The sequence below is a fragment of the Drosophila grimshawi genome, unplaced genomic scaffold (genome assembly GCF_018153295.1).
Source record: "Drosophila grimshawi isolate 15287-2541.00 unplaced genomic scaffold, ASM1815329v1 contig_44, whole genome shotgun sequence".
Classification (NCBI taxonomy): Eukaryota; Metazoa; Arthropoda; class Insecta; order Diptera; family Drosophilidae; genus Drosophila; species Drosophila grimshawi.
The window spans coordinates 6141273-6163630 of record NW_025063240.1 but is presented as its reverse complement, the minus strand read 5'-3'; the positions used below and the strand labels follow the sequence as shown (position 1 = coordinate 6163630).

At 41.1% G+C, this 22358-nt stretch overlaps 8 protein-coding genes across 12 annotated transcripts; 5 read left to right on the top strand and 3 right to left on the bottom strand.

Moving 5' to 3' along the window:
- The first annotated feature begins 432 nt into the window (after positions 1-432).
- On the top strand, positions 433-4348 carry LOC6558819 (adult enhancer factor 1). 2 transcript variants are annotated; one of them, XM_001985071.2, is made up of 3 exons: positions 433-650; positions 2177-3379; positions 3440-4348. In XM_001985071.2, exons 2-3 carry the CDS (start codon positions 2470-2472, stop codon positions 3574-3576), a joined length of 1047 nt encoding a protein of 348 aa, XP_001985107.2. In that variant the 5' UTR covers positions 433-650; positions 2177-2469; the 3' UTR covers positions 3577-4348. The 2 variants fall into 2 exon arrangements, with proteins under 2 accessions (XP_001985107.2, XP_043071390.1); XM_043215455.1 differs by having other exon boundaries at positions 498-650; positions 3448-3944.
- Positions 4349-7351: 3003 nt separating this feature from the next.
- LOC6558813 lies at positions 7352-7858 on the top strand. The gene is made up of 2 exons (XM_001985073.3): positions 7352-7527; positions 7605-7858. The coding sequence occupies exons 1-2, from the start codon at positions 7413-7415 to the stop codon at positions 7637-7639; spliced, it is 150 nt and encodes a 49-aa protein (XP_001985109.1). The 5' UTR covers positions 7352-7412; the 3' UTR covers positions 7640-7858.
- Positions 7859-7975: 117 nt separating this feature from the next.
- LOC6558810 (solute carrier family 35 member C2) lies at positions 7976-10601 on the top strand. Its single transcript, XM_001985074.3, has 3 exons — positions 7976-8976; positions 9031-9283; positions 9352-10601. Exons 1-3 carry the CDS (start codon positions 8347-8349, stop codon positions 9894-9896), a joined length of 1428 nt encoding a protein of 475 aa, XP_001985110.1. The 5' UTR covers positions 7976-8346; the 3' UTR covers positions 9897-10601.
- A 180-nt stretch (positions 10602-10781) lies between these two features.
- LOC6558804 (glutaminyl-peptide cyclotransferase) lies at positions 10782-12030 on the top strand. Its single transcript, XM_001985075.2, has 4 exons — positions 10782-11263; positions 11323-11433; positions 11488-11698; positions 11764-12030. The coding sequence occupies exons 1-4, from the start codon at positions 10784-10786 to the stop codon at positions 11934-11936; spliced, it is 975 nt and encodes a 324-aa protein (XP_001985111.2). The 5' UTR covers positions 10782-10783; the 3' UTR covers positions 11937-12030.
- LOC6558798 (regulator of chromosome condensation) lies at positions 12030-14299 on the top strand. Its single transcript, XM_001985076.3, has 3 exons — positions 12030-12246; positions 12397-13097; positions 13160-14299. Exons 2-3 carry the CDS (start codon positions 12428-12430, stop codon positions 13975-13977), a joined length of 1488 nt encoding a protein of 495 aa, XP_001985112.1. The 5' UTR covers positions 12030-12246; positions 12397-12427; the 3' UTR covers positions 13978-14299.
- Positions 14194-19743, bottom strand: LOC6558783 (motile sperm domain-containing protein 2). Of its 3 annotated transcripts, none has more exons than XM_032742308.2 (7): positions 19332-19743; positions 18362-18847; positions 18056-18300; positions 16014-16071; positions 15696-15799; positions 15333-15632; positions 14953-15263 (listed from the first exon to the last, which is right to left on the bottom strand). In XM_032742308.2, exons 1-7 carry the CDS (start codon positions 19420-19422, stop codon positions 15060-15062), a joined length of 1488 nt encoding a protein of 495 aa, XP_032598199.2. In that variant the 5' UTR covers positions 19423-19743; the 3' UTR covers positions 14953-15059. The 3 variants fall into 3 exon arrangements, with proteins under 3 accessions (XP_043071479.1, XP_032598199.2, XP_043071478.1); XM_043215543.1 differs by having other exon boundaries at positions 14953-15257; positions 19332-19645; XM_043215544.1 differs by lacking the exons at positions 18056-18300; positions 18362-18847; positions 19332-19743 and adding an exon at positions 17217-17388 and having other exon boundaries at positions 14194-15263.
- On the bottom strand, positions 14500-15043 carry LOC122322613. Of its 2 annotated transcripts, none has more exons than XM_043215545.1 (2): positions 14996-15043; positions 14500-14965 (listed from the first exon to the last, which is right to left on the bottom strand). In XM_043215545.1, exons 1-2 carry the CDS (start codon positions 15030-15032, stop codon positions 14535-14537), a joined length of 468 nt encoding a protein of 155 aa, XP_043071480.1. In that variant the 5' UTR covers positions 15033-15043; the 3' UTR covers positions 14500-14534. The 2 variants fall into 2 exon arrangements, with proteins under 2 accessions (XP_043071480.1, XP_043071481.1); XM_043215546.1 differs by having other exon boundaries at positions 14500-14962; positions 14993-15032.
- A 249-nt stretch (positions 19744-19992) lies between the features above and the next one.
- LOC6558774 (motile sperm domain-containing protein 2) lies at positions 19993-21279 on the bottom strand. Its single transcript, XM_001985079.2, has 3 exons — positions 20848-21279; positions 20259-20744; positions 19993-20194 (listed from the first exon to the last, which is right to left on the bottom strand). Exons 1-3 carry the CDS (start codon positions 20933-20935, stop codon positions 20037-20039), a joined length of 732 nt encoding a protein of 243 aa, XP_001985115.1. The 5' UTR covers positions 20936-21279; the 3' UTR covers positions 19993-20036.
- Positions 21280-22358: the final 1079 nt, after the last annotated feature.

Genomic DNA, 22358 nt, shown 5'->3' with positions numbered 1-22358 from the left:
GTCAACGAGATCAACAAAAAGCAACCGTGCACTTTTATAAGCAATTGCATTTCATTTAAAGTAAACGTTTCAATTTCGCAATAAAACAACTTGTTTTAATCTACGCAACTATCGATTGTAGATAGCAACTATCGATTGAATATGACACGGGTCGAACGTTGACACGCGAATGGCAATCAGTGCTGTTGATTTAATTTTTAATTAAATATGATGGCAAGTCACAGAGACATCTATATATATTCGACATTATTCTCGTAAATTATAAATATTTTAGTTGAAATGATCAGCTTGCATTAGTTTACGCATTACCACGTGCAAAATTAGGTCATTTTGGTCACAATCTTAGGTAGGTGCGCACCTGTGACATGTCGCAGGTATACAATTTTGCCTTCTCTAGTTTGCACCAGTTCAATTGATCTTTTGTACCAGTTCATTCGCGTCTATTTGGTACGCAAACAGTAAAAGCATAAAAAAAACAATTTTTACTATTTTTCTACGTTTTTATAAATGAACACACAACAACAAATAATGCTTTAAAGCATAGTTTTAACTAAATTCATACCGAAAACCGTGCTAGGTGCACACTTGCCTGGCCCGCGAAAAATCCAATCAGAAAACGAAAAAGGCCAGCGACAGCACAAAATGGAAAGGTAGGTCAAAGAGTGAGCGCGCCCAGCGCACACACACAGAGTGTACATGCCCCGAAAATAAAAAAGCGCTCATCCAACCAGTGACTATTAGTGTTATTAAACATGTGAAAAATAGTGAAAATTTCAGTTGGCCCATAACCTCAAAAGAGTTTTTTTCTTTTGGTTTTTGCTGCTGCTGCTGCTGCTGTTATAATGTGAGTGCTTATGTAGATATGTGTGATTGTATGCGTATATGCGTGTGTGTGCGCGCGTACGTATGTATGTGTATGCCTGTGTGCTTGTGTGTGTGTGTCCGAGTGGCGCGTTGTGAAGACGTCGACGACGACTGAAAGTGGTTGTCGCTTGTGGGTGAAAGGAGGGGGACGCAGCGACAAGGTGAGAAGCGCGAACAACAAGATCAAATGTGGAAAAACTACTTTGAAGTGTGCACTTCACAAAAAAAAGGAACACACACAAATCCTGTTCTACAAAGGCGCCGCCAAAAAGGACGCCCCAGGGCAGTAAGGAGCAGCAAAGGCTATACTAAACTTTCGCAACCAAATATGAAAACAAATAAAAACAATGATAGAAAAACACATGTAATTCGCGAGAAAGTAACACGCTGTCAGTTCGCTCCACAATGCGTGTGAGTGTGTGTGTGTGTGTGAGTGTATGTGGTGAGTGCGATTGTGTGTATGAGTGCTATCTGTGTATGTGTGTGTGTGTGTGAGTGGGGGAAACGGCGACAACAGCAGCAGCAGCAATTGGAACGTGGAACCTGTCGGCGCACGTAAAAACCAGAGCCAAAAATTCAAATTACATGCATTGGGCGCGTTTTCAAATGCATAATCGCCATCACTTTTATAATTTATGCTAAACACTCGTTAACGCGAGCGCGCCACAGTGCGACAGAGAGTGTGAGAGAGGGAGGGAGAGGGAAGACGCGCAGAACTTTTGCCATAACAAAAGCAGACAGCAAAATGAACCTAAAATGAATAATTTAAATGGTATTATAATTTCTTAACATTTCGCAGTTAGTTTGGGAATTCCTCAAATATTTTTGCATACCAGAAGAAAAAAACCAATATATAAATAAAAAGTGAACATGTAAAGATGCCGCCAAACTATTCACTCGCTCTCCCGCGCTCTCATCAGTGTTGCGCAATATCACAAAATGAACAGTCACTGTGACGGGGAACAGCACAGGCACAGCTAAGGGAGTTAGCTGGTGCAAAATGTTGCTACTTAAGTCACTAAAGTCATAACAAAGGAAGGAATAAGATGATAATATATTTCTAAATAAGTTCCATCAGCATGTATTAAATGCTATTGTATATATACATATGTATTCTATTTGTTTATTGATCATTATTTACAATAATTTATTATTTGTTTTATCATATTTTTTTTAAGTAGAAAAAAATGGTAAAAACTAAGTGAAATCGAACAAGAAAGTACGACAAGTCACTGTTAAGTGAACTGTCACTGGCCACAATATTACTCATCTCTAATCTCACGCGCGCTCTCTCTCTCACACTCTCGTGCAGGCACTAACCAATACAACAACAAGAGCAGAGCCGCAGCAGCAGCAGAAACCACAACCAGGCCAGCCAGCATGTCGTGGCATTTGTGAGCAGCGCGCCAAAAAACTTGTCACGAAGTATCTTGTTATTGACGTACGCTCCCGCGCTTAAGAGCTACGCACCCGACCCAAACCCGCCTCGCCTCGCCTCCTCTCCACAACGCCCCCCCTCCACACAAAAAAAAAATTATCAGCAACCAATACCCGCCCAGTTCAAATCACGTCCAGTCCTAGTTGTGGCAAAGTTCGAGGCAGCTTATGATGCATATCAAGAGCCTGCCGCACGCACATCAGGCCGCCGCGGCAATGAGCAATTGTGACATTGTCATCGTTGCCGCGCAGCCGCAAACAACTAGCGCCAACAACAACAATGATACTGTTACACAGGCGAGTCATGCCAGCCATGTGGCAGCTGTGGCCCATGCCCAGCTCCAGCAACAACAGCATCAGCAACAACAACAGCAGCAGCAACAACAACAACAACAGCAGCAACAACAGCAGCAGCAGCAGCAACAACAACAGCAGCAGCAACAGCAGCAGCAGCAACAACAACAGCAGCAACACAATCAACAACAACAACAGCCGCCCGCGCCGACAGAAATCGCCTTACCCTTTAATATGCATTTGAGCGGAATTTCAGCGGAGGCACACAGTGCCGCACAGGCGGCCGCAATGGCAGCTGCGCAGGCCGCGGCAGCGCAAGCCGCCGCCGCGGATCAACAGCAGCCGGCGGCAGCGCCTCCATCGGCATCATCATCGCATACGCTGGCACACCTGGTTGCAAATGCCACACATAGTCCGACAACGCTTGCGGGCGAACCGCACTACGTCAGCAATGGGCATTCGGGCAATGAGCATTCGGGCGAGGGCAACGGTTCGAGTGGTGGCAGCGGCGGCGGTGGCGGCGGACGGGACCAGGAAAAGCCGTTCCATTGCACTGTGTGCGACAGGCGATTTCGTCAGCTGAGCACACTGACCAATCATGTGAAGATCCATACCGGCGAGAAGCCCTACAAATGCAACGTGTGTGATAAGACGTTCCGTCAATCGTCAACGCTGACGAATCATTTGAAAATTCATACTGGCGAAAAGCCGTACAATTGCAACTACTGTCCCAAGCATTTCCGTCAGCTGAGCACATTGGCCAATCATGTCAAGATTCATACGGGTGAGCGTATATTATTTTTGTAACACTTGTGTTCGCAGCTAATCCTAGCCTCCTTTGCAGGTGAAAAGCCGTTCGAATGCGTCATATGCAAGAAACAATTCCGGCAATCGAGCACGCTCAACAATCACATAAAGATCCATGTCATGGACAAGGTCTACGTTCCTGTCAAGATCAAAACGGAGGAGGACGAGGGGTGACTAGGACGCATGGCGTTGGCGCAACATCAGCATCTCCATCATCAACACCAGCAGCAGCAGCATCATCAACAGTCGTCAACGCCAACGCATCAACAGCAGCAACAACAACAACAACAACAGCAACAACACCACATCGAACATCAGCGTGGAGTTACTATTACAACACTTCCATCCACAACGACAGTCGCCCAGCATCAACAACAACAGCAGCAGCAACAGCAATCGCATCTGCAGCCCTCTCTTGGCAATGGCAGCTCACCGCATCATCATTTCAATGTAGCCGCATTGGGTGATTTGTCCAGCGCTATGCAATTGGGCGCTGTGACAGCCGATGGCAATTTTGTGACCATGGGCGGTGTTGTTGTAGGACGCATACAACATCCAAGGAGCGAGGAGCTGCAGCATCTCGGCGTCATCAAGGTGGAATCGCCAACGAATGTCATCAGCGGCTCAGTGACGGGCGGTCAACGCGATGGATGAGTCGATAGGCTGCTCCTCGAGCTAATGCTCAAGAAGAATGATCTGGAGAATGATATTGCGTGTGTGACGCTGGAGCAGTACCACCAGCAGCAGCATCAGCAAGAGCAGCTACGGCAACGGCGACGCTGCCATAAAACTTGAATCGTTGCTGCGATGTTGTTGCTGCCTGTTTGCTGCTGTCGTTGTTGCTGCTGTTGTTGTTGTTGTTGGTGTATACGCTTATGTTGTTGTTAGTTGTTTAGTAGTAGCGAAACATTGTTGTTGTTAAGGTTTAAAAGTGACTAAGAACTTACCAAGATGAATTATCAGGCTTTCTTACGGTTGTCGGCTCATTTCCAATTCGCAATATTTCACATAGCACACTGAAAGAGAGAGAGAGTTAAAGTTATACAATGTAAGTCATAATTCTTATGCAATTGTAATTAAAAAGTATTTTTCTCAAAAGCAATGAAATTTAGCGAATTTGAAATCTGTTTTCAAACCCCCCCAAAAAAAAGCATGGATTGTATATCAAGACGCTTCAAAAAATAGCTAAGAAAAGAGGCAAGAAAAACGTCACCAACAGCATCTAGCGCTCCAAGGTCTAATAAGTCGAAAGATCAGATATATATATACACACACACACATACATATATACACACACAGAGTCGTCAATAGCCAGAAACACACATATATGAGGCAATAGGTTTACAACAAGCTCCCCCTTAATCTTCTACCTATTCACATAATAACTAAATTACTGTAATTACTGATAGCGCAAAACTCCTAAGTACTAAAAAACAAAAAAATCATTGATTAAGCAAAAAGTCATTTCGTTTAAGTTGAAAGTATAAATATGCTTCACAAAGTGCAGAGAAAAAAACAAAACAAAACAAAATACGAAACACTAGAAATGTTTTTAAAGATTTGTTATATATAATACTATATGAAAAGAAAACTGATTTTTCAATTTCAAATTGTTCTTTAGCATTTAAAGTTTTAGAGATTGTTGTAAATTGTTTAGTGCGAGAATTCTGCTGCATTCGCTGAGACACTTGACATAGTCAACGCTGCCCATTGTTTTTTTAAAACATTTTTTAATAACATTTTTAAAAATATAAAAAAATCACCCTTTTTACAGTTGTAATTGTAGATCATTGTAAATGCCGCCATTTCGAAAGCAATTCGATTTGTATCTAAAGTAAACAAATTAAATTTGTTTTTTAAATACCTAGCCTAATTATTTAAATTGTGTTTTAAGCCCCCTTTTTTAACACCCATTATACACACACATCTAAACGAAATTTTAATTACCTTAAATGGCAGCAGAAGTAACCTAATAACGTAGTCTACAGATATAAACTATACTATAGGCTTTAGTTGATCCTTAGTTTGTATATTTTGGCGGGCACCTTTTGGCGCCCATAAAAGTGAGTTTTGTTAATTTTAAATATATAATTTTAGTCGTTATAGTTTTATTCTACAAATTGGCGCAATTTGAAAAAAAGCAATTATAAAAACAAAAAAACCATTCTGCTGATAGCCGTTTCGTTTTTTATGCTAGTTAATGGAGTAAACAAACAAACAAACAAATACACACACACACACAAACTATTACTAATGCTAATATTAATCATATAATATTGTGCGATAGCGAGCAACAAGTTCTGTACAAAGCCCAACTCCAATTTTGTATGTATAAAGTGACAGACGGAGAACAACAAATACGAAAATACTATTTTCTAAAAATATAAATTCTGCCTACTTTATTTTGTATGTTTTTTGTTGGTTATCTAAACACACTTTAAGTTCTCCCCCCACCACACAGCCGACTGAATACTCTTCACATTTTTTGTGTTTAAGATACTCTACAGTGAATTTTGAACAAGCGCAGCGAGAATTGTCAATTTTTGCATAAAGTTCCTAAAGACTTTTTAATAAACAATTTCAGTGCGCTAAAAATATTAAAAAAATGTATACGAGAAGATAATTTCAATAAACGTCTCGGTAAGAAAACGACGAACAAATAAAACATTAAAGAAAAGAAAAACACAGAATTAGTACATAAATGCATATACATAAATAATAAATGTTGATAAATGTGTAGTGTTAACAAGTGAATACAAACAAAAACGAAAATATAAGAAAAACCAACAAAAAACAATTGTAGCAACTAAATGTATAAGTGCAACAAGCTAAATATTCTAAATAACGCTTAAAGAACGTTTTGCGAACAACAAAAAGAAAATGAGAGAAAAAACCGAATGAAAAACAAACAACATTTGCCGGATTCCATATTTTCATATGCAGCAAAAACAGGATGCTTTGCATTGCTTTTTTTCACTGCTGTTTTGTATAGGCTAAAAAAACGAATAAAGGAAAACCGATGAAAGCAATGTGGAAGACTATAGGTATTGAATTTTTGACAATTATATATTTATAATATGGTGAACTGAGTAATTGAGATTGTTTACCTTGAAAGATGCAAGTCGAGTGCATTATTAAAAGATTGTTCAATTTCGTAAATAGTTTTTGTTGGTACTTTTTGTATAGAATCTAATTTTTTACACTCATTTTGCATTTGAATCAAAATAAATACCTGTCCCATTTTGTAATCAGATTGTGCTCAGATTCCTGTTCCTGTTCCGGCATTCCCCGCTCCACCCGCAACAATTGTATATGTATATTTTAAATGAGAGTAGGAGTTGTAGTGAGATTAGCACTTAAGCGCCTAATTTAAATAGTTGTGTGTACAATTTGAATGTAAAACAGCAGCAAAGAATTTAGACATAAAATGAACAAAGAACCGAGAAGAATCCAGGAGAAACTAAGTAGGCAAACAAAAAATACAGAGACAAAGCAAAATGCTTAAAAACAAAAAAAAAATATATATATATATATTTAAAAACAAAAAAAAAACGACTCGATAATATTGTATAATTATACACAAAATCTATATACTTATATGTATATGTATATATTTACATACATGCGTATATGTATGTATGTGCAGTAGCTGTATTTATATGTAAATGTGTATGTAATTGTGTATTTAGTTAAAAACATAAATATATATAAACATATATATATTTGCAAAAGAAAAACAAATGCCACAAGACATACAAAAAATACAAAAGTATGAAAGAAAAATATTTAATGAATTCTTATTGGATTTGGTTGGTTAATTTAAATTTCCGTTTAATTTGCACGAAATCGATAGTAAATCTTATGTTCACCGGTCACCGGTTTGCGACATAATTGTTCATCCCTATGCGATAGTTTGCACACAATTTTGATCGTTGAGGAGCCCTGAACAGAATTTTGCTAGAAACAAGCGAACGCTCTGTGAATTTAGGAAATAAATAAAACTTGCAAGAATGTTTCGTCTTCAACAATCACAGCCAGATCCAGCGGAGGAGCAGAAGCGAGTTGCGTCCGAGGTGCGAATGAATTTCTTCATGTTTGGAGCCCTTTGCCTGGCCATTCGCCTGGGTAAGTAAAGAAAACGTGCGATGCTTATGTAAATTAATATCTTTTTGATTAAATTCAATACTTCGTAAATTAAACAGCGCCCATTGCTCTGCAACATTTGAAAACCGCGTAGCAGTAATATGTATATTTGGAACTAGAAGGATGGCGATACAATTTTAAGTGCAAAAAAAACTAATTCAGATGCATTTATTCAAGCGCACGTGCACAATTTACGGCTCTCGATTCATAAGAGGAATACATCCATTAATGCACAGACGTTAGGGCTTTATGCTTCTTATTGCGCTTGTAATGTAAATAAAACGTTTCAAATAAATGCCATAAAAAACGCAAACAATTATTTATTTATGAGTCAAGACAGTTGCGGATATATCGATTTCAATATATCGCAAACAAGATGTGGCACTTTCCAGTACTGGCCCAAAACGTCAACTTGGTCACAACGAAACAACAAATACTGTATAAACAGTTGTCAGCAAAAAGAGTGGCCAACAGGCCATAATGAAAAAGTAAAATCAGCCACGCTCGCTTGCTGCTGACTCAGGCAAAAGCCAAAGCAATCCATTAGTCTGCCTCTCTGCGTTTGTGTGCAGATAACCAAATAACACAAAGAGCAAAAGCCGCAACAACAACAAACAGCGCAATACTCAAATTGGGGGAGAGCTTATGGCATATGGTACGACGACAACAAACACCACCAAAGTCGTAGATAAAATATTCTACAAACGGCCGGGTCGTGTACATGTAGCATTTACATTCCCATAATTATTTCCGGTGCCCCCCCATACACCGGGCGTATATGTTGAGTGTGAGTTGCAGATAATGGTTGCACCAAAATATCAGCGTCTCAGCAACGGCGACGTTGGCAGCGGGAATGATGGCGATAGCAACATTGACGAGTTAGAGCTGAGCCAACACTTGTCGCACCAAAATGCCACTAGCACCGCCAGTCAAGAGCATCGCCAGTCGTCGTCGCAAGCGAACTTCAAATACCCAACGGACTCTGCATCCACACAGCAGCAGCAACAGCAGCCGCCACACGTGGGTATGACGAGGCAAGCGGATGCAAGATTTAAGCAAATGGCCATGTGTTCACTGGTCATTGTGCTAATCTATCTGGTGCTGTCCATTGCGCTCACTTTCTATCAGACGGACATCATTCGGGATTACAGGTATCCACTGTCGATTGTCGTCTATCATCTGGTCTGGAAGTTTATGCTTGCTGCCCTCGTGCGGAACATCTTTAGGATGCGCTGGGGCAAGGCTCGCGTCCAGCTTGAGTGGAGGGTGGCATTGCGTAAATTGGCGCCAGCTGGCATTAGCAGCGGCATTGATATCGGTTTCTCCAATTGGGGCCTCGCCTTGGTGCCCATTTCATTGTACACAATGACAAAATCATCGACCATTGTCTTTATACTACTATTCGCCTTCATTCTGGGACTGGAGCGAAAGGTAAGTGCTAATCAAACACTCCATGCCATAAATAATTGAGTTAATAATTTGCAGAGCTGGTCACTGGTTCTTATTGTGGGTTTGATTGTATTGGGGCTGTTCATGTTCACATACAAGTCGACACAGTTTAAATCGCTCGGATTCATCTTTATACTGTTTGCCTCGCTATGCAGCGGATTGCGCTGGAGTTTTGCCCAGTTGATTATGCAGAAATACAAGCTGGGTCTCGACAATCCCATTGATATGATCTATCACATGCAGCCCTGGATGATTACAGCCCTCCTACCACTAGTGTATTTCAATGAAGGTGAGCAGTTGCGGATCATTTATGTTCTATATATTTATACAGCAATAATCCCCCTTTTTTCCCTTAAGGTTCCAAACTGTACACATTGATGGGAAGTCTGAATAGTTTCCCCATCGATCATATCGCTTGGGTTATAGCCCGCATTACACTGGGCGCATATATTGCCTTCTTAATGGAGGTCAGCGAATTTATGGTGTTGTGCAAGACGTCCAGCTTAACGCTGTCCATAGCGGGCATTTTTAAAGACATTTGCCAGGTGGCGCTAGCGGTGGAACTCAAAGGCGACCAGCTCTCATCTATCAATGTGGTCGGGCTGGCAGTGTGCCTGGTCGGCATTGGCTTCCACTTGGTGCACAAATACTCGAGCATGGAGAAGATGAGCAAGCAACAGTTGGCAACGCAAATGGAGGGCGGTGGCGAGGACATGGACACCGAGTATGACTTCAATAACAAGACCAATGCTGGCAATTCAACTGGCTCGCATGCCACGCTCACTGTGCCGCTACTAGAACAGACCGACTCGGAGGACGAATTGTCCAATGGTAACACAAGCAAAGAGAACGCTTCGGATGTCATTTTCGATGTGCTCAAGCGACGCGACATGCAGCGATGAAGTTTGGACATGTTTAGTTTCATGCACGAATTTGATTTAATTTATGTTTATCCTGGGGAACAGCCGGACAATTGTGATCAGGATCGACTGTTTGACCCTCTTGTAAATGTTGTAAATTCTGAAGCATTCAGCATTCCACTTCATTCTTGCTCTATACGCATATGTAAATTAATCAACAAGTCAGTTAGCTTTTGGCATTGGATTGCATTTAAATGCCCTTGTAGTTCATATAATTTTGTACATATGTAAATCAGACTTATCTTACCATAATCGATTTGTCCGTTTGCCTTTGCCTTTGCCGAAAGTTGCATTAACGTAATTTGATATACATTTCTGATTCCGTATCTAAACTAAACTAAACCCCCAAATCCGTTGCCATAAGAACAAAAGTTTGAAATAATAATTGAATTATCTACAAGGGTATTCCCAGTTCGGTGTGCCGGATATTTTTTAAAAAAATTATAATTGCTTTTTGAGTTACCACATTCCCCAGTCATTTTTTTGTATCCTATTCTCGACTTAGAAAAACGATGAAGCAGCTTATAGGTTTAGGTGTTATTAAATTTGTTTATTGGACAATTGTGCATATTTTTTGAATAGACGATCTTATAAGTTCCAGCGAAAACTGGCTCAACTACTACAGCTATAACAAATACGATAACTATAACTATAAATGTATGTCAATAAAAGAGTAACAACTATAAATGTTGTGTTTGTGATTTTAAGGCTCCTTTGTATTGGAGCAAAAATGTATAATTCATGGTTGATTATTATTGTTTAGTTGTGTAACCAATTCATCCGAGACACTTAATGTGGCCCGAAAACTTTTACGTTAATAGTTTTTACTCTTTATTTTTAATTTTGCGTCGCTGAATAAGCATCTTCTAATGTTGCACTTCGTTTGGTTTGCATTGGGATTGTGTCTTATTTTTCTAATTGTCGACTTTTGGTTGACTGGTGGTGGCTGGACTCCAGGCAGTGCATCGACGCGGATGATTTCCAACGATGAGGCGCATTTTAATGACACACTTTTAAGATTATTAGTTCCACGTTGGCTCGGCTCAATTGGCCATACGGATGTGTGCAACTTCCTTGTCGACGAACTTCATCATCTTGGTTTCAATGCCGTTCAAAATGAATTCACAGACCCGATTCCGATCACCAATGTGCTGGGAATCATGAATCCGAATGCAACGCATTTTCTAATGCTCAGTTGCCACTACGACTCCAAGTACTTGGAAGTAGCCGAAGAGTATGTGGCGGCTACCGATGGAGCCGTCTCCTGCGCCATTCTGCTGAATATGGCCAAAAGATTGAAATATTTTTTCTCAAGAGAGTTTTCGCAGCGAAAAGATATCGGTTTGTTGGTGAGTAGCTGGTAAAAAGTAATTTATTAGATTTCACTAAACTTATATTGTAAATTTAGCTGGTTTTCTTTGATGGTCACGACTCTGTGAATGGTATTACGGATATGACATATCCACTCTTTGGATCCAGCGGCTTTGTGGAATCGGAAACCATACCATTAAAACAGATCGTAAGTCTGTATTTATTCAATACTCGTTCAGTGCATTCTTTATTTGTGTCGCAGACATTGCTCATCTCACTCAATTTGATTGGCGCCCCCAATCACATATACATGAGCAGATATGAGCAAACATTCGGCATGCACGAGCGGATGGCCGAAATCGAGCTGGAGTTGCGCCAATTGGGTCTACTGAGCGAGTGCCACCAGCTGTTTTACAAGCTGAAGGATCATGACAGCGATATCGATGACGATCACAATTCGTTCCTTGAATCGGGTTTGTATTCATTGTAAACTACTGCTTAAGTGGCGGCAAGCTGGCTCACATTTAAATTTCGATAGGTGTGCCAGTGATGCATGTGGTGCCTCACACTTATCCCGAATTGTGGCTCCACGAAGATGATAATTTTGAGAATTTACATTGGCCAACAGTTCGTAATATGAACGCGATAATTACACGTTTCGTTTATGAATATTTCAAGAAAAACAATGGCTCGGATTTAAATGCAAAATAATAAGAAACATGTCATCAATGCCGCCCAATAAATTGTATAACATCGATATATCATCCGACTAAAATAGTTATCGATGATGTCGATAGCTGGTGAATGCAACGCTTTATTTATTTAAGCCAGCTGCTACAAACTGCGTTAAGCGCATTCCCGCGCTTTTCATGCTGGATTAGTTGCGAATTGTCTGCACATATGCACAACCACCGAAAATTGCAGCTATTTGGTTTTTCACTCGTCTTAAAACCATTGTAGCAGCCACACACACCACCCCAGCCATAAGTCAAGCCAAGCTGCCGCTCTTTCAACTTCTATTGTGAGTAAGAACGCATCGCACACGCATCATCATTGCCCCCGGGGGGTATGTGAAATGCCAAATCCTAACCTTACATACAACATAATGTCTATCGGTTGTATACATTTATTTATGTACATATTGGTTTGTGTTCGTTGTATTTAATTCTAGTTTTTGCTGAAATAAATTTGTGAAAAGAAAGATGCCACGACGCAAAGCACTGGCCAACACCAACAACGATGCCGCCGCGGACAAGGCGCTGCAGCCAACACGAGCAAAAAGGGCGCGAACCGTATTCAATCTAGAATTGCCGCATCGTCGGCAAATAATTGGCGATGTTTTGGTGTGCGGCGCTGGCGACACTGGACAGCTGGGACTCGGCGAAGATGTGCTCGAACGCAAGCGTCTGGCTCTGGTTGAGGGTATACCAAGGGCTGTGGATGTTTGTGCCGGCGGCATGCATTCTTTGGTCTTGACCAATAGTGGCGATATTTATTCATTTGGCTGCAACGATGAGGGCGCCTTGGGTCGCGACACCAAAGAGAAGGGCAGCGAATCGCGGCCGGCAATAATCGAGTTGCCTGGCAAAGCGCTCGCCATTTCGGCGGGTGATTCACATTCGGCTTGCTTGCTGGAGGATGGTCGTGTCTTTGCATGGGGCTCGTTCCGTGACTCGCATGGCAACATGGGACTGACAATCGATGGTAATAAGCGCACACCCATCAATCTGCTGGAGGGCAGCGTCTGTTGCAGCATTGCGTCGGGTGCCGATCATTTGGTTATATTGACAACGGCGGGAAAAGCGTTCACCGTAGGCTGTGCCGAGCAGGGCCAATTGGGACGGATCAGTGAGCGATCGGTTAATGGTGAAGGTAAGTCATTAAATATCACATGCGGACGAAGCAGATTAAATGCAGTTTTCATTATTTAATAGGTCGTCGCGGCAAACAAGATTTATTGCGGCCCGACGAGCTAATCATTAAGCGCACCAAGCCATTTGAAGCGATTTGGGCCACAAACTATTGCACTTTTGTGCGCGAATCGCAGACTGGCATTATTTGGGCCGTGGGCCTGAACAACTACAAGCAGCTGGCCCACGTCAAGGATATAGAACGCGTCCTCACCCCGATAAAGACGAATTTGAAGGATGTCAAGCAGATCGCTGGTGGTCAGCATCACACCCTTATCCTGGACAATGCTATGCGCTGCCTTGCAGTTGGCCGTCACAACTATGGTCGCTTGGGATTGGGCGATGTCAAGGATGTTGTGTCCGAGCCAACGGCAATTAAACAGCTTAACGGGAAGGCAGCATTTGTTGGCTGTGGCGAAACTGTCTCCTTTACGATTACCAACGATGGTAAACTGTATTCCTGGGGCATGGGCACCAATCTACAGCTGGGCGTTGGCGATGGTGACGATGAAATGGAGCCGGTCGAAGTGGTCAGCAAGAATACGCAAAACAAACGAATGCTGCTCGCCGATGGCGGGGGACAGCATAGTGTTTTTCTGGTAGAAGCCGCAGTCCAGGAGGCACAAAAGGAGAATGTACCAGCCACCAAGAAGACTGAAGCGAAACCAGCTGCTGCTGCTGCAGTTGGTGCCGCCGCCGCCGACGATAAAGCTGAGACGCAAAATGAGGACACAGTCGCCGCGGACAATGACAACGATGACCAAAATAATCCAACGCCGAGTGGTGCCACTAAGCCGGCCAAGAAGATGGCAGCCAAGCGAGGACGTGGCAAGAAGAATTAATTATTTTCATGGAACATCAATGGACGTTTCAATATTTGTTTTTAGCCGCACCGGAATATTATGCGCAGCTACGCTTCGCCAACTGTTTAAAAAGTTGATTTAATTGATTTTGTTTAATATATCTAATTGTAATAAATTTAAAATGAATTCGCAGAATGGCCCACAAGGCTATTGTAAATGTGAAAACAATAACTAAAAACGAAACTAAAACATTTATTTACAAACTAATCAACTTTTAATTCATTATCAATAATCGTCGTTAATAATTTACACATACTTTTATCATACATGAAGTTAGTAAATATATATATATATATATCAATTATTCTATTCAAGCGGCGGCTAACAAAAGTTATACAAATTTTGCTTCACATAAATGCAAAAGGCTTTTGGATGTTGTGTGCAGAGAGAGGGGAGGGGCGTTACTACTGATTTACTCAAATTTCAATACAAACAAGATTTTTATGTTTGCTCATCTAAATAATAACTGCATACATATTTACACAGATAAATATATATATGTAAAGTGTATATATATAAATACGTATATTCGTCAACTAGATTGGATTTGATTCTGCTGGATGAGGATTGTTCTGTGAGAATGCTGCGATTGGCGCAGAGTTGCTGATGATGATGCTGGTCATAACGAGAGACCCGTCATCGTTTGTGCTTGTGATTGAATATGGATTGACATCGGCGCCATCATTACTGTGACTGCCCAGATAGACGCTTAGTAGTAGAATGCCGCAAAGCAACGAGAGCGAGAGGAGCACACGTGCAATTTTACGTGCGAATGCAATAAGACCAAGCAGATGACCGCCATTGGCGACCCCGCCGCCAACCATTTGGACGCCAACATCTTGGCCACTGGTACGCAGCGACAATTGTAGGTGGGCGAGGAGTAACGCTTCCAAGCAATCAATATCATCATCAGTGTACTCCAGCCCAAGGCTTAGTTCACAAATGCAGTTGTTGTTGTTGTTGCTGTCGTCGTTTTTATTTTTATTGTTGTTGCTGTGTTGGTTTTGATCGCTGGCAGTGGCTTCGTCTTGCATGGTCAAATTGCATTGAGACAGTAAACATTATTTGTTCTTGGGACACGAAAATGCCTTCGAGCTCGCCTTATGCTCACAGCTACCGCCGCCCAAGCCCTGCATCTGATTGTACATCAGAAAGCAGAAGCCGGCAAACAGTAGCACTAATAATGCTAATGTTGCGTATTGTAAATTTGTGGTGAAGTTTAGCTTAGCTTCAATTTGATCGGCACGTTCCTTAAGGCCCTGTTCCTAATAAAAAACAAAGGAAAGGAAATGAAATTATCATCAGTATGGATTGGTTTCATTTCATTCACACACCTTTTCGCTCGCTCGTCCTAACTGATCGTCGCCCTTTTTCTTTTCATCCAGACGACAGACGAGACGATGATTTTCCACATCTGGATCCGTGGTGTCCTTTTGCCGCCACAATTCAGTTATTTCCGTGGCGCTGCTATCGATAGAGGGCGCAATCACTGCCATGACTAGAAATTTGTCTTTCGTATCGGTGCTGAGCTGATGATCCGGTTTTAGCCAGATGCTCACCTCGGCGATATCATTGGCTAGCACAACACCGCAGCGCGGACGTACTCGGAATTTATCCGGTGATGTGGTTTGGATCTGAAATGGGCAATTTAATCAGTTCTGGATAGAATTAGTTAGTGAAACTGAATGGGTTCTTACCTTATAGGCGACCGCTTCTTTGGAAATGTTTGTGAGCTTCAGCTTTGCCTCGCCACTCTGTGGGCAAATGTTGACATACTCGTTGGGCTCCAATTGCAACATACCTATGCAGCAGACGAAATATTATATATATATATATGATTAATAAACTATACAATTTTTTGTAAAAATTTCTTTACTCGAACCAAACAACAAATTCTCAATAAAATTTCAGTGTGTTCAATTAGACTGATTTTTAAAGCAATGTTTGATATGATGCTAGGTGGAAAGTCTATATAAATATATATTTATTTTTGTTATATTATGACTTAGACTTACCCATATCGGAATCGCTCGGATTGCGTGGCGTCTGTGTAACGCTCTTGGCGAAATGAACCTGACAAAAAGCGAGATACACACAAATGAAAGATAGTTTGTATTTTAGTTCGAGCTGTTAAAACGGGCTAGGGGATGGGAGGAGGTAGGGGGAGTCAGCCCTTCTATTGCTCATGCCAAGATTAAATGTGAATCGATTCATGCTGAGCTCGGCACTTTCGCCGCAAGTGTCTTTCTCACACTTTCAGCAGCACTTGAGCACACAGCTGGAGGCCGTGCGGTTTTTTGCCAATTGCACTGATTTACTTTGAAACAATACATACACGCCTAGCAGCTAGTATCAACTACACTATTATACATTATTAAGTTGTTTAGAATTATCATTAATAGCGCACCTTAGTTATAATGGTCGACACTTTGACTACGTTAATAGAACTTTAGTTATTGTTATTGCTGTTAAGTAAATTGTTAATCTAATGCTAAATGGAATGTTATGTTAAGCAACTGTTATCGATACATTAAAACTGGCTGCTGGAGAAATGTTTTCGATGTTTCCATTTTACTTCTCATATTTTCGCTATGCTAAAAGTCCTTTAAGAAACAGTTGATACAACTGGAATGCATAAATAGCTTATTTTATGCTTCAGATAATTATTTAAATATGTTGTTTGGCTAAAATGTCTCAGCAATGCCATTTTTAATGGACACCGTTGTTTGGAAAAAAGGTTTTGTTGATTAAAATAAATTTAGGAAACAACGGTGCTTTGTAGTTTCTTTGGCTTTTTATAACAATGCAGTGGAAAATTGCATTCAAGCATTTTTCGTTTGAATTTTGTGCAGCCAACTTGATAAGAATATATCGATAACGTCAGCGTGACATAGCAGCCAGCAATACAGTGGCCTCAGCAGCATCTGCTCAATAAGAAAAATCCAAACGGTTTTAAAACAAAGCATCAAATTAAAACTGAATCTGATTATAAGCGTAGAGCCTGAAGTGTTGCATGTAGCTGGCAAGGTTAAATTCGAGACGGCTTGTCTTGCATATCAATTAGAATGAATTTTACTTTTTATACATTTTCGGTTTCTTTGTTATGCTTTGTTTAGCATTTGCGGCACACCCATGATCATCACGCACGCACACACACACATACATATGTATGTATATTTATATAAATATACATATATATATAGCTAAACGTCACCTACCCTGGGCATGTCTGCTGGTTTCTTTTGCTTTCTTTTTAGTTGTTCACAAGTATATTACTAGCGACTTGTTAAGTACGCACAATGCCACAACACAACTTTTTAATATCGGATGTTTAGCAAATGCATTGATATTTCTAATGGCGACGTTTCCGAGACAAATGTGGAACCACAACTGAAAGCACGGCAAAAGCAACAACACAACACAAAACCGAAAAGCTCGCTGGCACAGCCAAAAGCTCTTGCACTGCGATCAACAGCTGTTAGCTGTTAACTCAATTGCAATCAGAATGAATAAATTGAACTCAAGTTAATTTAATGATGTAGGTAAATAAAATGCGGGCGAGAGAAACTCGAGTGAATAAAAAGAGCGAATGTATAATTCAGTTACTCAGACAATGACGTCGACCCATCTGCCTCTGGGAATTCGTTTTAATGTATGCCATAAGTGTTCTAATTTTTTTTTGTTTTTGTTTTTCTGCTTTTTGTGTTTACAGGTCAACGCCTCGCAACGCTTCACTGACCATTCAGAATTCTGACAAAGGAAAGCCAAATTTTATTTTTCTTTGCGCAATATGTCAAATGGGTAGCGCTATAAATAGCCGTAACTGTGTTTGCCAATGGCTCTATTATCCTCCGTGCGAAGGACACGCAACTTGTCGAGCAACTTGCGGCACCCTAAATCAATACACATACGCTTCTAATGTAAATCAATTAAAGGAGAGGCAAATGTTGCCTGCGTCAGGAAAAACAATTAATTGAGCAGACTTCCGGCTAAAAGAGCTCACCTCAACACACACCCCAAATACACAATGTGTGTGTGTGTAACGGCTTTCACTCACCTTTTTATCCAAGTCCATATCCTGATGATGATGGGGCTGGTCATCGTCACCGGCATTGGCTGCCATCGATTTGGGAGGCACACTTTTGGACTCTGGCACAAATTGAAACTCGTAATCGTCATGGCCACCCCACATGACAGGACATTTATCTGGGGGCACATACTGAGTGACGTCCTTTTTCGATATCATTTTTAAAATCTCAACGGCTTTCGGGGGCAGCAGAGCTTTGATGACCCGAAAGGCAGCTAGAAAGTGCGAACAATCAGCAAAAGCTCCGCTTAAAAGCTTTGCTGTCCATGAGCTTACCATTGAGTATCCAGGCGAGCTCGAATACCAGGATATAGTTGAGCGAATTGGGATAATAGAGCTTAAAGGTCTCCACAACACGTCGCACAAAGTCCACATCCATAGTGGCCAGCCCAGTGCCAGCCATGTCAAAGACCAGAGTCAGTTGGGTCAAATGGTTTTCGCGCTGCTGCCGCTCAATCCAATAGACGACGATGCGAATGAGCTCATCCAGATTCTTGGTTTTGCTATGCAGCTTGACACGAAAGATGAGCAGCGGCTTCCCATCCACATCCTGGCTGTGCACATAGATGCAACCCTCTCTCAAGTACTCCTGGTTGAGATCTGCCTCGGTTAGATCATTGGTACCATATGACAGACGCCACTGGCACGTTTCCCAGAGTTTGGTAAGAGACGTCTCCACATCCAGATCGTATTGCTCCAGAAAGCGTTGCAGCCACAAATGATCATTGCGTATGCGATCAATGTCAATGGGATGAAACGGCTCTAATATAATATAATTATTATTATTTCAATTGAAAACTATTAATGTAGAACCGTTGTATATATAGATGAGGTTTTATCAACTATTTTTCTAGTTGTTTACAATTGGCTAACATCGAAGAACAAGCTGTAATCAGTTGTTAATATATATTTATGTTGAATACCAATCAAATCAAAAATAAACCGTATCTTTGGCGCCCTAAAGATTAAATACCAACACAGATATTATGTATGTATAAAATTCATATGTGTTCCGAAATAAATGTATTATTTATTAATACATATAATATATTAAATTTACCTTAGCAACTTTTCGATTATCATTGATGACTGTGAATAGGTTGCCCGTTTGTTGTTGTGGCATATATTTACTTTATTTATTTTGTAAATACGATAAAGCTTATGGATACAGCACTTATTTGTCATACTGGTTTACTGGCTACAACCTTGCCCATTGCCCCTTGCCCCAAGGGCAACCTGTACACACCTGTCAGCTGCGACGCGGCATATTTTTTGTTGAACTTTTGACGCAATTCCTCAATTTGCGAACTGTTGGGAATTTTAGTTTTGGGGGCCATTGCTTTAGCACTCGATGCCGACGACAATTGAACGCAGACTGAACATGGAACACGGAGCAACAGTCAAGTGTGTTACTGTTTCTTGTATCTTGTATGTATCTTTGCTTATCGCGCGCACTTCTAATCAATAATCCACTTTCTCAGCTAAGCAATAAATGCGATTAGATTTTCGTGGTCGATAATTCGACGAGCGAAAGGCGACAAGCGACAATTAAACGATTGCAAGTGCTTCGCACGAGCTTTGGTAACTAACTAACTAACGGTGCTTGTCGATGAACCGATCGTCGTTGACGGTCGGCCTACGTGCTATGCGCGATGTGGAGCACCCAACCATACGCCAATGGGATGCCTTGAAATGGGCAGTCGTCGCTGTCCGCTGCTGCTGCAATAGAACGTGATCGCTAACCCAAGCCGCGGCTGCATTTAAATGAGTTTTAAGCTTTCGCTATCCCACCAAAGCTTCCACTTGTTGAGCGCATGTTTAACTCAATGCACTAAATAGTTTTGCAGTTTGAGCTGCACTTGGTATAAAAAAGCTTTCGTTATTGTTAAATGAACTGATATAATAAATATCGTATTATTTACAATATATTTAAAATATGTACACTTTGGACTCAGTTTGTTGCAAACCTAAACGTGTAGTCATCGTTGCCGCCCCAGGCCTTCAAACAGTTATCCTTATCGACATACTCATTAATATCCTTTTTAGTTGTCACGCGCAGAATTTCCAATGCCTCCGCGGGCATAAAACCCTTCACAATTTTAAATGCCGCTAAAAGGGGAATTTTTATAAATGAAAATATAAAAAAAAACTTAATTTCCACCTGAAAACTCACCATTGAGGAGGAAAGGCAGCTCATGAACCACAATGTGGTTGGGCGCATTGGGATACTTGGTCTCGAATAATTGTATAATCTGCTTGATGTAGTCCAGATCCAAGTTGCCCAGGCCCGCATTGGTCATGTCCATGAAGAGTGTCACCTTCTGGAGGTAAACTTCGCGCTGCACACGCTCCAACCAATAGACAATGACACGCAACAGATCGTCATGATTCTTGCTCTTCGAGTGCTTGGACATGTCCACAATGAGCAGCGGATGACCGTCCTTATCGTGGTTATGCACAAAGATTTCGCCATCCTTCAGATACTCCTGATTCACATTGGACTCGTTAATGTCGTTGGTGCCATAACTCTGACGCCATTCACAATTCTGATAGAGACGTAAGATTGCCTTCTCCACATCCAGTTTGTATGCCACCAGGAGACGGGTTATCCAGACATCGTTATCCTTGATACGCGCCAGATCGCTAGGATGAAACGGAACTGGAACAGAGAGAGGGAGAGAGAGAGAGAGAGGGAAAGGTGGAGAATGAGGGAAGTTGTAAATTGAAGGTGTTAATCTTATAATTATATTTAATTTAATTACCTGCTGGTGGCTCCGCTTCCATTTTGGCCAGGAAACGGGTCTTCACCTCGTTGACCTGCTCTGCGCTCGGCTGGACTGCTTGCGACATCTTGAACTGCGTTGGACTGATTTGGACGCAATGCCCTGCGTTGAATTTATATCAAACAAAGCGCTCGACAATTATTTCAGTGCAACTGTGCTCGATCCACTAATCGCTGATAAGATATACTTGAAGATGGGAGGCGGGGTGGGGTGAGGTATGGGGTTGTTCTCTCTTCGTGAATGACTCGTCGGTACGCAGGCCAATCAAGAACTAACAGCAGCAACTGGAGCAAGATACATTTACGACACTTCGCCCTCTCTCTCTTCGCTCTCTCTCTCTTTCTCTCTCTCTATTTCTCTTTCGGTCTCCGTTCCATGCTCTCTGACCCGATCATGCAGGCGAGCCGACAATCTATGCGGGAGGCAGCCGAACTAGACCGTTCTTTAATCAATCTAAATGAAGAAATTAACAGAGTAAAATGCACGAGCAAATAACCGATACCGGAAGAGCTCGGGGTAAGCCGATAATTGCGATAAGACGAAGCAGGGCAGAGAGCAAGCGAGCGAGAGGATCGATTTGACTTCTATTCTACCCGAAAACTGATTTTTATTATTGCAACCGTAATTGGATCTTATAATATAAATACACGTGTATGTGTGCGTGTATGTATGTGTATATTTATGTGTATTTGCATTTGTAAATATTTGTGTGTAGATAGAACCCATTGGAAACACTTGCATGAGGAATGGTATAAAACGTGTAAAACTTTGAAACTTGGGCCCTCGCTCTCTCTCTCTCTCTCTCTCTCTCTCTCTCTCTCTCCTCTCTCTCTTTCCTCTCTCTCTCTCTATTTCTCTCTCTCTTACTGGGCAATATTGGGGGTATATTGAGGTATTCCATATCATAAATAAATTATCCAACTGCTAATAAGTATATATCAGTGCAGTGAATTTTGATAAAAATACCCATTTGCATCTAGGCTTATGTTTTTTAGGCTAATGATATTTTTGTATAACTATTCAGAATACAAATAAGTTTGGGTATCTTAATGACCCTTCACATAAGTTAGATAAATTTTCTAGACTTCGATAGATTGTCTTGCTTTTTAAAATCGGGTTAGTTGTGTCAAAATTCCAATTGTGCATTTTTTTTTTGTTTTTTGTCTTATCTTCAATGAAGTGTCGAGCCGTACAATTTTGAGAAAATATGGTCACTTTAAATACAGTAATTAATTTTAGCTGCATTGCTTTTAAAAATTGTTTCAATTCTGACAAAGTTAATTCTTAATTGCTTAAAGTTATGGCTCAAGTATTAGCCAAGATTTCGCTTTTTCAAAACGAAATCGTTTTCTATTTTGGCAATTTGTTTTTTGTTGACATTGGTCAGCGAACGCTGCGATGGATGACAGCAGAGGGCAATAGCAACTTTTACATATTGAAAGCTCCTTCGTTGGCGCCCCTAGATCTCCACCCCCCCAACCTCCTTCTCC